The sequence below is a fragment of the Cervus elaphus genome, chromosome X (genome assembly GCF_910594005.1).
Source record: "Cervus elaphus chromosome X, mCerEla1.1, whole genome shotgun sequence".
Classification (NCBI taxonomy): domain Eukaryota; kingdom Metazoa; phylum Chordata; class Mammalia; order Artiodactyla; family Cervidae; genus Cervus; species Cervus elaphus.
In genome coordinates, this window is record NC_057848.1 from 111143492 (window position 1) to 111161789 (window position 18298).

The 18298-nt window shown below is 41.2% G+C and overlaps 1 protein-coding gene across 5 annotated transcripts in view; it reads left to right on the forward strand.

Annotated features, from left to right (window-relative positions):
- The first annotated feature begins 1605 nt into the window (after positions 1-1605).
- SNX12 (sorting nexin 12) overlaps positions 1606-18298 on the forward strand; it is an 86119-nt gene continuing 69426 nt past the window's right edge. For 4 of the 5 annotated variants that reach the window (XR_006339810.1, XR_006339811.1, XM_043895825.1 and 1 more), the window contains exons 1-4: positions 1606-1862; positions 6700-6795; positions 8073-8197; positions 8609-8699. Coding sequence is in view for 3 of the 5 variants with exons in the window: in XM_043895825.1 (XP_043751760.1) it covers positions 1698-1862; positions 6700-6795; positions 8073-8197; positions 8609-8699 (477 nt within the window). In the remaining 2 variants the exon portion in view is untranslated. Of the gene's footprint in view, positions 1863-6699; positions 6796-8072; positions 8198-8608; positions 8700-15552; positions 15686-18298 lie in introns of those variants that run through there. The other variant, XM_043895824.1, reaches the window with a different exon arrangement.

The following is an 18298-nucleotide window of genomic DNA, read 5'->3' on the forward strand; positions in this document are numbered from 1 at the left end:
TAACACAACCTGAATTGGTGATAACTGTCTAAAAATATTGTGCTGCTTCTTATCTGGATGACTTTGCATATGCTATTCCTTCTGCATGAAATCACCTTTCCCCATTTCCATTCCTGTTGTCTTTTCATGTCTATCAAACTCAGATGTTTCCTCCTCCAGGAAGCCTTCCTAAATTCCTCCAGTTACTCATGTCCTACATGCTGCTGTGAACATTCACTTATTTCCTATTTGTCACATTATTTTTACTTTTATTTACTCATCTCCTTTTCTATAATGTTAACTCCTTGAGGGCAGGGACTCTCTTATTGAACTCTAGGTCTCTAATATTTAGCATAAGTAGATCTCCCAGGTGGCTTGGTGGTAAGGAATCCGCCTGCCAAAACAGGAGATGCTAGTTCGATCCCTGGGTCAGGAAGATCCCTGGGAGTAGGAAATGGCAACCTGCTCCAATATTCTTGCCTGGAAAATTCCATGGACAGAGGCGCCTGGCTGGCTACAGTCTATGGGGTCGCAAAGAGTAGGACATGACTGAGGGACTGAGCACCCACGCACATAAGCAACTACACATAAGTAGTTGCTTAGGAAACTACACATAAGTAGTTGCTTAGGAGATATCAGTTAAATTGAATTAAAAAGCTTAACTGTGAAATTATAGGGCCATGTACTCTGTTGAAAGAATTTCAGGCATCAATGATATGGGATTTTTTTTTTTTTTTTAGTAGAAGAGGGCTAGAGAAAGGAGAAGAATGACTTAAAACTATCACCTTTACTGTGGGCACTACCCTCTTCATGTGGGTCATGTGCAAATTTGTCATATAAGTATTAGTATTTCTTTAGATATTCTCATGTAGACATATAGTCTATCTCCATAATGGGCTGTAAGCAACCTCAGAGCAGTGCCAAGTATGGAATTTTGCAGATTAGAGATAGAAGGTGTTGAAATAAATGCTCTCAGTTTGCTGAGAAATGTAATATCTGAGTATACCTGAAATTAGCTTTTATGTGGCAACAAGTGGAGGACGAAGGTATGTCCACATTTTCCTGAAAACTGAGGATGAGAAATCATCTTTGTTTACCTCATCTTTGTTGCTTTCCTGGCATCGTAAGTAGCGCTCACTGAGTGCTCAACTGCGTGTGAAATGAAACTATCAGTGGCACAAGTGGCCAGGCTGCGTTCTACGTTTTTACTATTGTTGGAACCCCACCCTCGGGAGACCACCCTTCTATTTTCGCGCAAAACCAGGACTTATTCAGGTCCTGGGGCTTCGGCCTATCACTGTAGGATCCCAGCTTACGGGGCAGTACCCACTGCTGATGGATGCATAATATAAAAACAGTTTCTTGGGTTGAGGAGCAGCGATTGGCGGATCTCCCCTGTAGTGCTTCCTAGGATACTGGGGGAATGCGTGTTGGAGATGCAGGTTCCAGGGCAGTCACACACACCGCCCGGAAGTCTGAATGATGCCTTCTTGATACAGGAGAGCCAGCCATCAGCGTAGCCGCTATTCAGGGTTCCGGGCGCTTGGCCGTGACGGCGTGCGCGTGCGTGCGTGCGTGCGTGGGCGCGCGTGCGCGGCGCCACCGTCTGTGGGTTGGCTGGTTGTTTTGCAAGCGGGAGGGGCCGTGCGCGCTCTCTGTCTTCGGCCTCTGTCCCCCCCACCCCCCCTTTCCCCGGTCTGGCTCTCTCCTTCGGAAAGATGTCGGACACGGCAGTAGCTGACACTCGGCGCCTTAACTCGAAGCCGCAGGACCTCACCGACGCTTACGGGCCTCCGAGTAACTTCCTGGAGATCGACATCTTTAATCCACAGACGGTGGGCGTGGGCCGCGCGCGCTTCACCACCTATGAGGTTCGCATGCGGGTGAGTCACGGGGTGAGGGAGACGGCTGAGGGAGGACCGGGCTGCTGGGCGGGAAGGGCGGGGGAGGGGAGGGGGAAGACTGCCATAGGGAAGGCTAACGGTGGAGGAAACACTTGAGGGGTCATTTGGGGGTTAGGGGCTTAGTAGGTTTGCTGAGAGGTCTGCACACAAGGTTGTGGCCTGAGGATGCAGAAAACTCCTGAGGGGGGACTCCTGGCCCGATGACCAGCCTCAGGGAAAACAAGTACCCAGGAGCAAGAAGAAAGCATGACTGGAGACGGTGGGGGTGGAGAAGATTAGAGTGAGGAATTCCAGGAAGTAGGAATCAGAACTGTAGCAACAGAAGGAGAGAAGGAAGAGTGGAAGAGGGCTGGGGGATGGAAAGCCAAAGCGATATGCGGCGGGGTCCCAAAAGGAGGTTGTGGGAAGTCAGTCTGAGGTAGGGGATCAGGAAGGCCCAACTTCCTCCTAATGAGGTCACCGTGGATGAGCAGTTCTGCTCAGTCGTGTCCGACTCTTTGCGACCCCATGGACTGTAGCACACCAGGCTTCCCTGCCCATCACCAACTTCCAGAGCTTGCTCAAACTCACGTCGAGTCGGTGATGCCATCCAACAATCTCATCCTTTGTTGTGGATGATGGGGTTGAGCAAAGCCTGAGTTAAAGGAAAAAGAGACTACAGGAAAGGGAGACAGTGGACTTGGTGGAGCAGAAATAAGAAGGGGAGGCTCCTTGAGTGCTTCCCAGGCTTGTGTAGAATTAACATCAGAAAGAGAGAAGTGTTCAGTGCTTGTTTTCTCAGGTACTACATGCTCACTGGAAAACCTGACCTTGTAACTCGGATTGGTGGATTGTTAGTCGCTGCCCTCATCTTTTGCTGACCCTTTAGATTTGAAGTATCCAGAATGTTTATTTCAGTATTTACTGGCTCTCATTTGGGTTTTCTGTATATGAATGGTCATTTGCCCTTTCTGCCCTAGATGAACCTTTTGGACTCATTATATTAGTCCTTGGTCTGTAGTTAGCTTTAATATATGACATTTAAGTACTGCCCTAGGAGTGGCTTCTTCCAGTGTGCACTACAGAGGACTTTATTCTCTAGTTCTTAGTCCACCATGCAAGGATGGAATGTGCAGAGTACATGGTTTGCAGGTTCTTTGCCCCCACTGAAGTGGTTACAGGCAAAAAGGTTGAGAGCCATTTCCTAATTTTCCTTATGTTTTCTTCTCAGACTAGAGGGCCAGAATATTCTCTATGGACAGCATGCTGCTCAAACAGCATTTGAAGACCTAAAAGAGTGTATGTGCTTTTATTTTTGAATGAATGAATTGAATGAGAGAGTATGCTGTCCCAACTGAACTTTGAAATCTAACTGAGAAGCGATGATCTCCAGATTCCAAGTTTGGCAAAGTCCAAACTGAAGAAAGAAATGCGAATAGCAGAAAATGAGAAAAACTCATCTATATAAGAATTATATGAAATCATCTCTTTGGGGAAGAGTGGATGTTAGATCCCTCAAAATATGATAAAAGCTGGGAACTGTTAATGTTAGAGAACTTAATTACCTAAGGAGGACTGGGCATAACTTGTTCAGTGTAAGAACTCTCTGCTGTGGGGTTTTGGAAACATTGTCTTGATGTATTACCCAAGAGCTGTGGGGATTATGAATGGAACTGTTTGCTACTCTACTTCTAATAACAAGAACTGTTCATCTAGTGTCTGTTGTGTGTCAGGCACTGAACTAGGATTTAATTTCTAAATCCTTACAAAACACCATTTTACAGATAGGAAACTAAGGAGGAATGCAATATAAGTAATTTGCCTGAGTACACATAGCTAATAAGTGGCAGTGTTGGGATTTGAACCCAGATCTGTCTGACTCCGAAGCCCATAATACTCTTTCCACTACACTGTAGTGTCTTTGGCAGTGTTTAGTTGCAAAACTTTAGTGTGCAAGTTTTTTTTTTTCCCTACTAAGCTTTTCATCAGGCCTTTCCACAATTACTAATTGTATGGTAATGATAGGATTGATGGCAGTTCCTAATTCTGTGGGTTTGAGTTAACTTGTATTTTTGTTAATTTGTATGGCTATATAGACTTTTAATATTTTGTTGAGCTCTGAGGGGAAATTGATGAAATCATTTGGTTTTAAATTGCTAATTTAAGTGACTGGTCATGGTAGGTATTATAGGGAGTATGAGGCTCAGAGAATGGGCTTTGGGAGTTGGGCATTGTATATAGTAGAAGCAGATGGCACTGACTTTTTTTATTTGTATAATAATAGCTCAGGGAAGGAATATCTACCCCCCCTTAACCCCGCAAGAAATGAGTCTGGAGAGGTGTTCTGGTGACTTCACATGATATGTATGGGACTTTTCAAATGTCATTTATCCTTTGGACTTGAACTTTGCTTCTTTCTTTCCTTTCCCTTGATTTTGTTTTGATCAGAGCCAAAGGACTGTGTATCCTGTTCTACACAATCCTGTCTCCCTCATACAGTTTGTAGGTTGGAGCTGAGAGAGTATCCTAGTACATAGTAGCCCCTTCCTTAGATGGCTAGGTGCTGAGATGAAAGGCCATTATTGTCACCATCCTATGGGGGTAGGGAAAGAATACCATTTTTGTAAGTCAAAGGAGGAAGTCCACAAAATGACAGTGGGTGGTTTTACTGTGTCTTGGAAGAATCTGCTCAGCACTTTTTTCCTTACATCTTTCTGTTGGCCTACTAGTTAAGGTTCTACTGTTTGGGGATCACAGTATTTGTAATGAAGTCTGGTGGAAACCTAGAATCTCAAGATACTGAATGGCTTTTTTTCTTGAATGATTGTTTTTACTCCCAGCTTTATTGAGATATAATTGACAGATAGCGTTGTGTGTTGTTGTTGTTCAGTTGCTCAGTCGTGTCTGACTCTCTGCGACCTCATGGACTACAGCATGCCAGGCTTCCCTGTCCTTCACCATCTCCCCGAGCTTGCTCAAATTCTGTCCATTGAGTCAGTGATAACATTGTGTTGGTTTAAAGTATAGAATATGATGATTTGATACATATATATATATTTGTGTGCAGGATTCTGAGAGTGTTCTCTATAATGGCTTGTTTTGAATAGTTAATACATTCACATGGTACAAAATTCAAAAGGTACAAAAATGATATACTATATATATTGAAAAAAATCTGTGTACCCATGTGGACCCATGTGATTTAAAATTGTGTTGTTCAAGGGTAAGCTGTACTGTAACAATGAGGTCTCCCTCTCCTGCCTTCGGGAGGTTCCTCTTTCTGAAGAAACTACTGCTTCCATTAATAAGATACTACTTTACACATTTCTCACTCCACTTCAATCCACTGCCATTCCTGGGATGTTGATCCTGAGTAGAGTTGTAACTGATGTAAGTTGGCCAGTTATTTGGCTTTATTATTTGATTCTGTATACCTAGATCCTAGAAAGACAGTATCCAGACTTGAGGACTACAGAATGTAACATAGCAAGGAATGTGTGAAGCTCCAGCATAGTGCCAATGCCCTTTTCCTGCTCTGAGTTAGTTGTGGAGAAAGTAGAAAAACTAGCTCCTTTTATTTCCATCTACTGATTTGAATTGACTGGTAGGAAGTATAGTCAGTATTAATACATTTGTTTGGCTATTTCTGTTTAGAACCTATAGATAGGAGTGAAGATCAGGGCTTTTTGTTTGTCGGAGGTTCATGTTGCCAATGGAGCCTTGGGAAAATTCTCAGTGATTAAAATGTGGGAATCAGCTGATGTATATCAGGGAGCGAACTATGGAAAACCAACTTAATGTAATTGCTATTTCTGCTGCACTTTATGGATAAGGGGAGGGTAAACAGATACATAGTTCACTGTTAATCGATTGAGTATTTATTGAATAACTTGCATAATCTGCATTTAGGGAGATGCAGCAGTAGTCATGGCTCTTGATTTCAATGAAATTATAATTTACTTTGGTAACAAGACTAACATAATGCATATTATGTGTGTCAGGCAATACCAAAGTCTTATGTGTCCTAAGGGTTCAGACGAGGAGACCAATAAATTAAGCCAGTGTTGTCAGGACAGATTTCCTGGGTGAAGTGGGACTTGATCTGGGACTTTGAGAATGGAAAGGATTTGGACAGGAAAAGCAAAGGAAAGCATACTTTGAAGGTGCTTATCTCTTGTTTTTTTACAAGGACTGTAAATTCACTTTTCAATTGAAAATGTAATACATGCACATGATAAACTCAAGTTGTACAGTGAAAAATGTGATGTACCCATTCCAGTTGTCTAGTTTTAGTCTCCAAAGTCAGTCACTATTATCAGTGTCTTTTCATAAATGTTTTAATTCATAAATATAAATATATACATATATACATATCCCTTTTAAAAACACAGACTATATATACTGTTCTGTGCCTTGATTTTAACGCTTGATATCTTTCTGTATTGGGACATATGTATCTTTCTCATTCTTTTCATAGTTGTATTCCACTCTGCAAGTGTACCATAATTTATTTAATCAATTATCTATTGATGGACATTTATTATTATTATAAATGAGAAAATCCAGTGAAAACCTTTGTATACACATATTTATGTATAACTTCAAGTCTATTTGTGGGATAAATTCTAAGCAGCATGGGACTTCTGATCACCACCTCTGACAAGGCTGGATGTGGTGAGGATTGGTATTCACCCAGTGGTGTTTCGAAAGGGTTATAGGAGCATGGTCCTTAGGAGCTGTTTCTTTCTTAAGACATGTTCAAGTGGTTGTGACAGGTGGCCGTCACAGGCTGAGTGTTACTTACCATCTCTCTTCTCTCATTCTTTCTTCCTTGTAGACAAACCTACCTATCTTCAAGCTGAAGGAGTCCTGTGTACGACGGCGCTACAGTGACTTTGAATGGCTAAAAAATGAGCTGGAGCGAGATAGTAAGGTATGGCCCTGTTCCCTGTGTGACCCTTGGGAGAGGAGATCTCCATAGGTTTATAAAATCCTGAAGGCAATAGGGAGGGTGAACGTACTCTATCGACCAAATCCCAGTATGTTGGATCTGAGTGATACCCTTTGAGACCTGAAAGTGGGAAGTTCAGGAGAAATTGTAAAGAAAAATTATTACTTGACTCAGTGGATAGAAAAATCATACAACTTAATTCCTGTAGGTGCTAAAAATGGAAAGTTGAGCTAAATTCTTGGATGGTAGTGGACTGTTAAAGAGAGTGAAGAATATTTGAAGTTTTCCTTTCTTTTGAGATGGTAAACCTGTCCTCCTGCAGAAACAGAGTTGGATTAATTTTTGACCTGAGCCATCCTGACTGTTCCTTTTTTAAAAACTATTTATTTTAATTGGAGGCTACTTACTTTACAATATTGTGGTGGTTTTTGCCATACATTGACATGAATCAGCCGCAGGTGTATGTGTGTCCCCCATCCCAAGCCCCCCTCCCACCTCCCTCCCCATCCCATCCCTTTGGGTTGTCCCAGTGTACCAGCTTTGAGTGTCCTGTTTCATGCATTGAACTTGGACTGGTCATCTATTTCACATATGTTAGAATACATGTTTCAATGCTATTCTCTCAAATTAGAGTCCCATAGAGTCCAAAAGTCTATTCTTTATATCTGTCTCTTTTGTTGTCTCGCATATAGGGTCTTTGTTACCATCTTTCTAAATTCCATATATATGCATTAATATATGGTATTGGTGTTTTTCTTTGTGACTTATTTCACTCTGTATAATAGGCTCCAGTTTCATTCACCTCATTAGAGCAGATTCAAATGCATTCTTTTTAATAGCTGAGTAATATTCCATTGTGTATATGTACCACAACTTTCTTATCCATTCGTCTGTCTATGGACATCTAGGCTGCTTCCATGTCCTAGCTATTGTAAAGAGCACTGCAATGAACATTGGAGTACATGTGTCTCTTTTATTTCTGGTTTCCTCAGTGTGTATGCCCAGTAGTAGGATTTCTGGGTTGTATGGCAGTTCTATTTCCAGTTTTTTAAGGAATCTCCACACTCTTCTCCATAGTGGCTGTACTAGTTTGCATTCCCACCAACAGTGTAAGAGGGTTCCCTTTTCTCCACACCCCTAACTGTTCTTATGATCTCAGTCTTGCAAGTTGCTGAACTATGGCATAGGATGGACCCTATTCCTAATAGGAAATGAAATGTACAGTGCATTACCACCAATATTTTTGCGTCTTCCTACAGATTGTAGTACCACCACTCCCTGGGAAAGCCTTGAAGCGGCAGCTCCCTTTCCGAGGAGACGAAGGGATCTTTGAGGAGTCCTTTATTGAAGAAAGGAGGCAGGGCCTGGAACAGTTTATTAACAAGTAAGCCAAGTTCCTGGGGGTTCCTTTTGCTACTTTTGCCATCTTAGTCTTTTTCTGTATGTTTCATCTCCCTGCCGTTTTGTAATGCGTAATATGATGTGGTGCTGATTGTGTGCTGGGGTCACTGGACAGTAAAACTCCATTCATTTGAGCAGAATTCTGATACTGTGCCCCAGGGCCTGAAGAAGCCCTGCATGTTGGATGTGTCTAGGAATTTGCCCCTCCCTTACCTCTCCATCCACTTCCGCTCTGCAGTATTACGGTTGAAATGGTGCCCTGCTGCTGTCCTTTACTTGCTTGAACCTCAGGGTTTCTTTACCCTTCTTCCTCTGTCCGCATCCACAGCCCTGCCCCTCTGTGAATTCTCTCTGGTCCCCAAAACTACTGATAACCATCTTGGTCTCTTTATAGAATTGCTGGGCACCCACTGGCTCAGAACGAACGCTGCCTACACATGTTCCTGCAGGAGGAGGCAATTGACAGGAACTACGTCCCTGGGAAGGTGCGCCAGTAGGAGCCCCTCTCACCACTTGCCCTCTACTTTCCTGCTGAAATGACATTGGTTTTTACACTAAGCCTCTCTCTCTCTCTGATCTGAAGTTGTCTGTCCATCCCCTGGCCTGATAGACTCTGGCATTGTGTTCCTTGGTACCTGACTATACCATGGGCACTCTACTAGGATCCTCTTCTCTGAGGAGAGGTGGGAAACCACAGGCAGATGCCCTTTGCTTGGGATTGGGGGGGTGGGTGGGGGTATTGGACTGGAAGGCAATTTCTTGGGCATTTACCCATACCAGAAGGCCAACCTTAGGGGCGTGGGTCTTGTGTTGGTGGGGCACTTGGATACATACTGATGCTGCAAGTCCAGGGGATTTTTCTTACTCTTAGGTTTAACCAGGAACGCTGAGCAGGGAAAGACCCTGCCTTTCCTACCTGCATGAACTTTTTTCTTTGGGGAAGGTGGCAGAGACCCCGAAGCTTTCATTTTCTCTAGGCCTTTTCCCAGTTTTCGCAAGAGTTTCTTTTGTTATACTTTTTCTCTCCCTTGTTGCTTTTCATGGCAGTAATTCTAGGGTCTAAGCAGTCTGTTTATGGAGCAAGGTGTGTGGGTCTTTTGGGCCCATCATCATGGCTGCTTCAGAGTCAGAAGAAAGCCATAGGACAGTCAGGGAGATCCTGTTGCCTAGCCCTTCCTTTGTGGCTCCCCACTCTGGCTGCCTGTTTCTTGCTCACCAGCAGGTGAGTCAGTATGGGCTGGGCCAGCAGTTCTCTCTCCCCAAGCCCTCACTACTTTTATGGGTTAGCTTTGCAGGTTTGGTGGCTTGAGGGCCGGGGGAAACTCACCACTGCCAGGTAACTCCCTGAAGGGTGGGAGTAGATCATTTTCTAGGTACCTCCCAGTGGTAGGGAAGGACATCACCACTCTCTTCCTTCCATTCTCCCTCCCCCCCATCCTATTTAGTGCTGCCACAAGGTAGAAACACATGAAAAAACCACATAGTCTGACTTCTCCTAAGCACTTTGAGCTGTTGAATGGGGCTTAGGGGCAAGAGTTGTCACTGCCCTCCCCAGCTTGGTCACAGGGTTATTGAACTGCCTGCACTTGTTTCCCATGGAACCCCAGCATTCTCCCCAGAAGCTGAGCTAGGGTTAGCAGCTGGGTATAGATTTCCTAAATCTTAGAGTCTGAAGCAGCTTCTTGAGGCTGGCAGCTTTCCTGGGCTTCTATCTGGGAGGTGGTGGTTTGTTTGCTGGAGCCCAATGTCTATCCCAAGCGGTGGGATGGGAGCAGGTTAACTCTGGTGTCAGGTCAAAAGTGGGGTCTCTTTGCTTAGACTTCCTGTCATGGAAGGGTTGGAGTTCTTTATATAGGGTCTTGGGGAAAAGGATTACTGATTCTGACAAGACCCTGAACAGAAAGGTTAAGGATTGGATTTTAACATGGGGTTTAAGTCCATCTATATGTTGAAGTTCCCTGAGACAGACCAGCTCTCCGGCTACCGGGCCTGAGCAGCCTCTAGAGAGATGCTCTGCTCCCTTTCCCACCTTTCCAGTGTTGGTGTTGTTGCTGCCTTTTTCATCTGTATCCTCTGTTACTTTTGTTTTTAAAGATTCCTTCTTTCATTGTGCACAAGTGCTGAGAGCCTGAGGTCCCATTTCTGCTGTGTATATATCCTGACTCGGGGCTTTCGTTCAGCAAAATGTTCATTCTTCTGTCAGACAATGTCATATTCAACTCTGTTCATATTAAACCACTGTGAAGCAAGCCTCTGTTTTCCTGTTTAAGTTGTAAATTTAGTACTTTTTAGTTTCTAGAATATTCTGGGTATTGTGCAGAATTATATTAACATGGTCAATGTCCTAAAGTGATAAGTAATTTTTACATTTAAATTTTTAAAAAGCAGAATCCAAGCTACCTGTAACAGTATTTACCTGTCCTTTTTGCAACTTTCAATTGACTTTGTCACAGAGGTAATGCATCTGCTTGGAGGAAGTAGCCACAGGGCTCAATAACTGTGGTTTGGGTCAGATTTAGCAAATTTGGTTTTTAAGCTTGTAGGTTTGTGCTAATTTGGGCAAAGTATATTTATAGTATGTGTGTGTATGTATATGCAAATGCTATATGTGTACATAAACGTGTGCATATGCTCATCCTCCAACACACCCACACACGCCCTACAAACACTTTTTTTCATAGGCTTTTTGCCTCAATTGAGATGTTTTCCTTTCAAATAAATTTGATGTAGGCAGAAAGGTGAGTGAACTCTGAGAATTTTTGATGAGTGGATAGTTTCACTTGACCAGTGGGTTCTCAAATGGCTTCATGCACAAAGTGGGTTTTGGGAAAGGTTTGGAATGAGAGGTTAGTTAGGAATCTTGGCATTTGGCAAGTCAAAGCTACTTTTAATCATGTAGTTGAGCATGAAAAGAAGGTATAGAAAGTGATGTCATTAAACATTATGAATTAAGATGACTTAACAGTGATATTTGAGTCCAGGTAGAAAAGTGGGGACTGAATTGAAGAAGTTAAAGAGATTTGGGAATTAGATTCCTAAAGATAACTGAGGGAATAGGGAAGAATAGCTATTTCTATGAGATGAGAAAAAGGAAGAGTAATAAGAGAAATGCAGCCTTCATAGGCAGCAGTATTGGAGAATGAATACAGAATAACCAGAAAAAGCAGCTATAAAAATATTAACAAAATTTTGACAGATAACGATATGTTACAAGTACTAATCAATAGCTGCCTGTGCACCCAGCCTTATGCTAAAAGTTGGACCGTGATGGGGTGGGTGCTCAAGGTACAAATAAAATAATTACATTCTCTTTCTTCATAGACTTTATACTTTTTATACTTTAGTTTGGGAGATATCTCAATAAGACAAAAAATGCTAGAGACAAATTAAGAGGTCCAGATATATCTAGTTATTTGTCCTAACTTTTTTTTTTTTTAATGTTAGTCAGGTAAATTATTTCTTTGGATTCAAATGTAAGTGGATTCTGAAAGAACCCCAAATCCAAGCCCACGATCAGTGAGGAGAAGCATACTTTTTGTAAGAAATTCAAGTTTATGCATGCATCTAGGTATTTACTACTAATTAATCCTCTTTTTCCATAGCACAGAAGCAACTCAACTTTTCACTGGGAGCTGGGCGACAGAGGCTAACAAAAATTTTTGAGTATAGTAGCTATACCCAAGGGAAGTCTAAATCGTCACATTCCAAAGATGGCTTAGCTACCCTTTGAACCTTTCTTTGAGATGAGTTGAGCTAGTATAGGGTGGGAGAGATGAACAGCATTCAGGCTTCTTTGGAGTTTTTGTTTGATGAGGTGTCCTAGGTAAGGCATTTCCATCTTCAAACACATGCTGTAATAATTTAAGTAAAATTACTCTTTTGCTTTGGAAATGCAGACTAACTGCTGACTGAAATAGATATTTCTTCCTATCTTTGAGGATTGTTGAGTCGTCTTCTCAGACACAATAACAGTTCTAAGTTTTCCTTACTTCACTCATTTTTAACCCTTTTATCTTTATTATTCTGAAGTCTCTCCAAGGTCCTCATATGTCCCCAAGTCATAGAATCTAAAACTGGATACCACTTTAATTATAGCCTGAAGTTTAGGTGGTTGTTAGTCCATCTATATATCACAGTATTCAAGTTTACTTTAAAAATACAAACACTCTGTGACTAATTTAGCTTGTGGTTCTCTGCCACTCCCTTCCCGACCACCCACCATCCCTCATTCTTTTTATCTTTTTTACATTATACAAAAAAATTGTTCCCTATTTTACTTTTATTTTCTCTCTCCCTCCTGTCTGTCTGTCTGTCTACCCTTCTGAGAACATAAAAGTCATTCCTTATAAAAGAGACAAACGGGTAATTATTAACATTATACAGAATAAAGGAGTTTTAAAATCACAGCAGGCTTCTTTTAAATATGTACTTCTGTGGTGGTTTTAAGTGTTTGTATATAGATCAACAACTACTTAATATAGAGAAACTGAAGGTAAAGGATTAAGAGGCACTGCAAATTGAAGAAAAATCAAATTGGATAAAATGGTAGTTAGATTCACAGAAATTTATGCATTACTTTTCAAGAAAATGTTATTTCTTATCCAGTAATTTCTTTTGTCCAAATACAGTCAATTTTGATCATCTGTGCTAGTGGAGGGATATTATTATTTTGTTATGCATTTTTGTCCTAAAATTTAAATACAGAGATATCTAATATTCATAAGACTTAAAAATATTCCCTAATATGTCATCAAAATAAAGACCCAGGAAGATCTGAAAAGTAGTAGAAAGAGTACTAAACCTGGAAGAGAAGCCTGGGTTCAGAGCTGGCTATGCTATTAGATGACTATAGCTCCTTAAGCAAATTGCATCACCACTCTGGGCCTGTTTTCTCAGCTATAAAGTTTTTCAACCCTTGTTTCTTAAGGAGTTGAGAAACCCTGGAGGTGATGCTATCAAAAAAGGTGAAAGCACAGTTTTCCCTCTGTGATGTGGTTTGCTATGGTGCAGTTAGGTTTTCTCTCCCAGAAATGAATGACTCTTCACTTACCCTGATTCGATTTTCTTTGCACATATTCCTGTTGTGTCATGAGTACCCCATTGAATCTCAGTGGTGATTTGATTTACAGTTGCCATAATTTTATCATAAGTCTTCTAGCCAAAATTTTTATTATTTAAAAACAATTTTATTTTTTGCCAAGTGACATGAGGGATCTTAGTTCCCTGACCAGGGATCAAGCTGCATCCCTTGCAGTAGAAGGGGGGACCCTTAACCACTGGACCACCAGGAAGACCCTAGCCAAAATTTTAAAATGAAATAATCACCTCATAACTATATGTAGTTATTCTTATTTAAAATATATAAATTATAACTTTGATTACGAAAGTGCCAATTTTGTTAAAATGTTTTATTGTGATGAAACTTCAAAAGTAGTTAATGCTAGTTGCCAAAGTTCAAACAAAACATAAATATGTAGAAAGTGAGATTTCTCCTTATTCCCTAACCCTATTTCCATTCCTCAGGAATAACCTAATTTGGTATGGGTCTTCCTAGGCATTTTTCTATGCACAAATGCATGTATATGAATACATACATACATTCATACACACGTAAACACCATTGAATACTCACATGCTTGTATATAGTTATTTGAAAACAAAATGGGATATTTTATGAAGTATTTTGCAACTTTATTTTGTAATATTGTGTGAACTTCCTCTCATTAGTACGTGGAAATTTACCTCATTTTTTTAAAAATGGTGACATAACATTTTACAGTGTAGTTGTATCAACATTTAATGATTCACTTATTGGTGGAAATCATCTACTATTATAAGTAATGCTGCATATAACCTTGTGTGTTTTAAGTGTTTCTGTAGGATAGATTTTGAGAGAAGGAATTCCTGGGTGAAAGGATGTGTGCATTTTACATTTTGTTAGGTACTACTAAGCTACCTTCTTAAAGAGTGCAGTTTAGTTTCCCACTTACAGAAAATGAGAATTTCTGTAACTTTACAAAAGTGGAGAAATCCTGTTTCCCTCCAAAACGTTTCTTTGCCAAAAGTGGAAAAAAATTCATAATTATCCATACTATTTGGTGAAAGTGGTGTTTCTTAGTTTTAATTTGCATTTCCTGGCACATTTATTTGTAATGATACCACTGTCAGGTTTTTAAAAATTCCCCCATACTTTTCATTTTAGTTGTTCTATAAGCAGTATCTATTGCTGCTAATTGAGCATCCCTACACTTATTATTATAGAAAAACCCATATCTCAATTAAAGGTCCAGGATTGTCCTAACCTTCTTCCCACCTCAATTTGGAGGAAAATGAAACTACTAGCCTAGTGGCAAAGCAGCATATCTGAGGCGCTCTCATGACGACCAATATTTTTCTCAGGTTGGCACTACTTGAGGCCAATCCCAGAACAGGACTGATAGCCCAACCACAGGCTCATCTGACCTCAGGGCTAATCTCTTTAGAAACTCAGGGAAATATCACTTTGCCTTTTGTACCACGATCCCTCCAGCTTTGATCTCCTTTTCGGTTATTTAGATTACAGGTAGGGACGGGACAAGGACAGTGACGTAGATCGAGCTGGTGAACTGAAATAAGAGGCCGACTTGCCAGGCCTCCGCTCTTCTGGTTGGCTATCCACACGTCAGAAATGAGCAAACTTAATTGGTCCTATGCAACGGGAAGCACATGCTCTCTTCTGATTGGCTTCTTAATCGAGGGGTGGGCCATAGGGATTACAGCTGGTTGGCTGGGATGGAAGACCAATGGGGACCTTGTGGCACTGGTTTCGAAAGCCTAACCTGCCTCAGGGCACCTGGAAGAGTCGGCGGGATACCTCGGAGCTCGTTTGGCTTGTTCGGTAACTTCCTGCATCCCGCAACCTAGCTACCCTCTAACCATCCCCCAACCCCGTCACCCCAGGTCCACGCTTTGGCGTCTCAGAGTGTCTCCGGATGTGCCGCCGCGACACTGCCTGTAGTCTCCTTGCCTAGCACTTAAGAGGGGCCGTGCCTTAACCTGCAGGGCTCCTTCCACCACCGCTGGTCCCGAGCTCTTCCTCTGATGGGGCCCGGGGAGTGGGGGTGGGGGACCCGGACGGGGACCACAGAGAGAGGTGAAGCCGGAAGCGGGAAGGGCTGGGCTCTGCGGCCGTGAAGGCCTCCTTTGAATTAAATACAAATACTGAAGGCCTCCTTTGAATTAAATACCAAGAAGGAAGCAGAGGGTGCCTGACTCAGAAATTTCTCCATCCAGGTGGTCAAAACCGTTTGAGCCAACCATACCCTCCGTTGCCTGATTTCACTGCTTGCTTTTTCCTAGACTCATCAGCTCCAGAACGACTGCAGCAAATACATTGGCCATCTCAGCCTGGACTCAGAGCCAGTGCCCTTTCTTTCTCAGTGTCAGTGGACCTGACCTTGTTGCTTTATTCCTTTCCCCCAATTATTTTTAATTACACTAGTACATTCTCCTCGGCGGGTGGCAGGGGCGGGGGGGGGGGGGAATCCCTCAAAACATTACAGAAAAATGGTGCTAAACTACACGTTGGCCATTACCCACAATCCTAGTCCTCTTACCCTTCCCAAAGGTAGCCACTATCAACTGTTTTGTATGTATCCTTGTAGTCTTCCAACTCTCTTTAAAAGACAATGTGTTGTGTCCATTTGTACAAAAAGTATACCATACTGTACATATCCTGAAAGTTTTTTGTTCAGTGTTTTGGAAGCATTTTAATTTCACTAATATCAAGATTTACTTCATTTTAAAAAATGTGTCATAGTATGCCACAGAATTGGAGAAGGAAATGACAATCTACTCCAGTATTCTTGCTTGGAAAATTCCATGGACAGAGGAGCTTGGTGGGCTGCAGTCCATGGGGTTGCAAGGAGTTGGACAGGACTGAGCAGCTGACCATACACACACATGCCATAGAACGGCTGTTAAATGGTTTATTTAACCATTCCTTATTGATAGACAATTAGATTTTACCTTTTTTTTGGGGGGGGCGGCTTTTACAAGGAGCCCTGCTATGAACATTTCCTGACTTGACATTTTTGTCAGAGTTTCTCTAGGAAAGTGGTTTTCAAACTTTTTAATGTCAGGACCCTCCACACTCCTAAGAGAATTTGTTTATGTGGGCTTATATCTATCACTATTCAATGTATTAGAAATTACAAAGTGACAATTTAAAAATAGTCATTAAAAATAACAGCAATAAGCTAATTACATGTTAAATGATATTTGTAGATAAAAAATTACTTTTGCAAAGCCAAAAAAGAACAGTAAAATTGTGCTACATTTTTGAAAGTCTCTTAAATAGGATAAATAGGAAACATCTGGATTCTAATATCTGCTTCTGTATTTGATCTACTATGATGTTTTTTTTTTTTAAATTTTTTTATTAGTTGGAGGCTAATTGCTTCACAACATTTCAGTGGGTTTTGTCATACATTGATATGAATCAGCCATAGATTTACTTTTATTCCCCATCCCGATCCCCCCTCCCATCTCCCTCTCCACCCGATTCCTCTGGGTCTTCCCAGTGCACCAGGCCGGAGCACTTGTCTCATGCATCCCACCTGGGCTGGTGATCTGTTTCACCATAGATAGTATACATGCTGTTCTTTTGAAACATCCCACCCTCACCTTCTCCCACAGAGTTCAAAAGTCTGTTCTGTATTTCTGTGTCTCTTTTTCTGTTTTGCATATAGGGTTATCGTTACCATCTTTCTAAATTCCATATATATGTGTTAGTATGCTGTAATGTTCTTTATCTTTCTGGCTTACTTCACTCTGTATAAGGGGCTCCAGCTTCATCCATCTCATTAGGACTGGTTCAAATGAATTCTTTTTGACGGCTGAGTAAAATTCCATGGTGTATATGTACCACAGCTTCCTTATCCATTCATCTGCTGATGGGCATCTAGGTTGCTTCCATGTCCTGGCTATTATAAACAGTGCTGCGATGAACATTGGGGTGCATGTGTCTCTTTCAGATCTGGTTTCCTCAGTGTGTATGCCCAGAAGTGGTATTGCTGGGTCATATGGCAGTTCTATTTCCAGTTTTTTTACTATGATGTTTTGGTTGAAGTATATCACACAGGTGTAATTAGAAAAATGAGCAGTATTTTAATAGCCTTTTCAAATAACTGTGTATATTGTTTAATATTACATCAATCTTTAACAAGTGCTAGTTTCTTAAAGATTACTTTTTAAAAGGTTACTTTTAATGTGGATTTTGAAACTGTATCAGTCAACTTTTCATATTTTGTTACGTTAAAATCCATTAGTCTACCTTGTACTTTAATAGATCTTTTACTGGGTGCATGATTTTATAACATGTATTGGCAGTTTGGAAAATGTTGTTTTCACTGTTACACAGATCTTTCAAATGTTGACACAGTTCATTATACAGTGTCAAAAAAGTCACATTCATTAATATCACCACTGCTCTCATCAGAAGTCTTTTAAGTATTGAAAAGCTGCCAAACCTATCTATGGTGGAGGTGTAAGTTTTCAAAAATTCTATTTTTTGCTCGAAAGCTCAGATTCTAAGAAAAAAAAAAAAGCTCAGATTCTTTCAGTTTTTCTTGAAGCAACAGGCTCATTTTGTCCATTTCAAGAAAACACCTGCCAAGAACCCAAGTCTGAATATCCATATCTGTCAGTTGTTATTTCAAGAAAAATGGTGTTTCATTTTAAAAGTGGCTAGTTCAGCTCACAACTCAGTTTCACAAGTACTTTTCCTTGGCACAACCCAACTTGAGTATGCAACAGAAATACTTTATCTGTACTTCCTGTTTTGTTATACAAAATATTAAACCAACAGTGGAGATGTAATAACTTTTACTGCTTCATCAAGGACATTCTTAAGTGTGTGGTGGTTAAAAAATAGTGACTACTAGTACAGTTTGGTCCCACTGCCTTTTACCCACCTTTGCTTTTTCTTTTTCTCCCACATTTGCTTTTGCACCATCAGTGCAAATGTCAGCACAGTAAAAAAGGCAAACACGTCTTAATACTTTATTTATTTATAGCTGCACTGGGTCTTCATTGCTGTGCACAA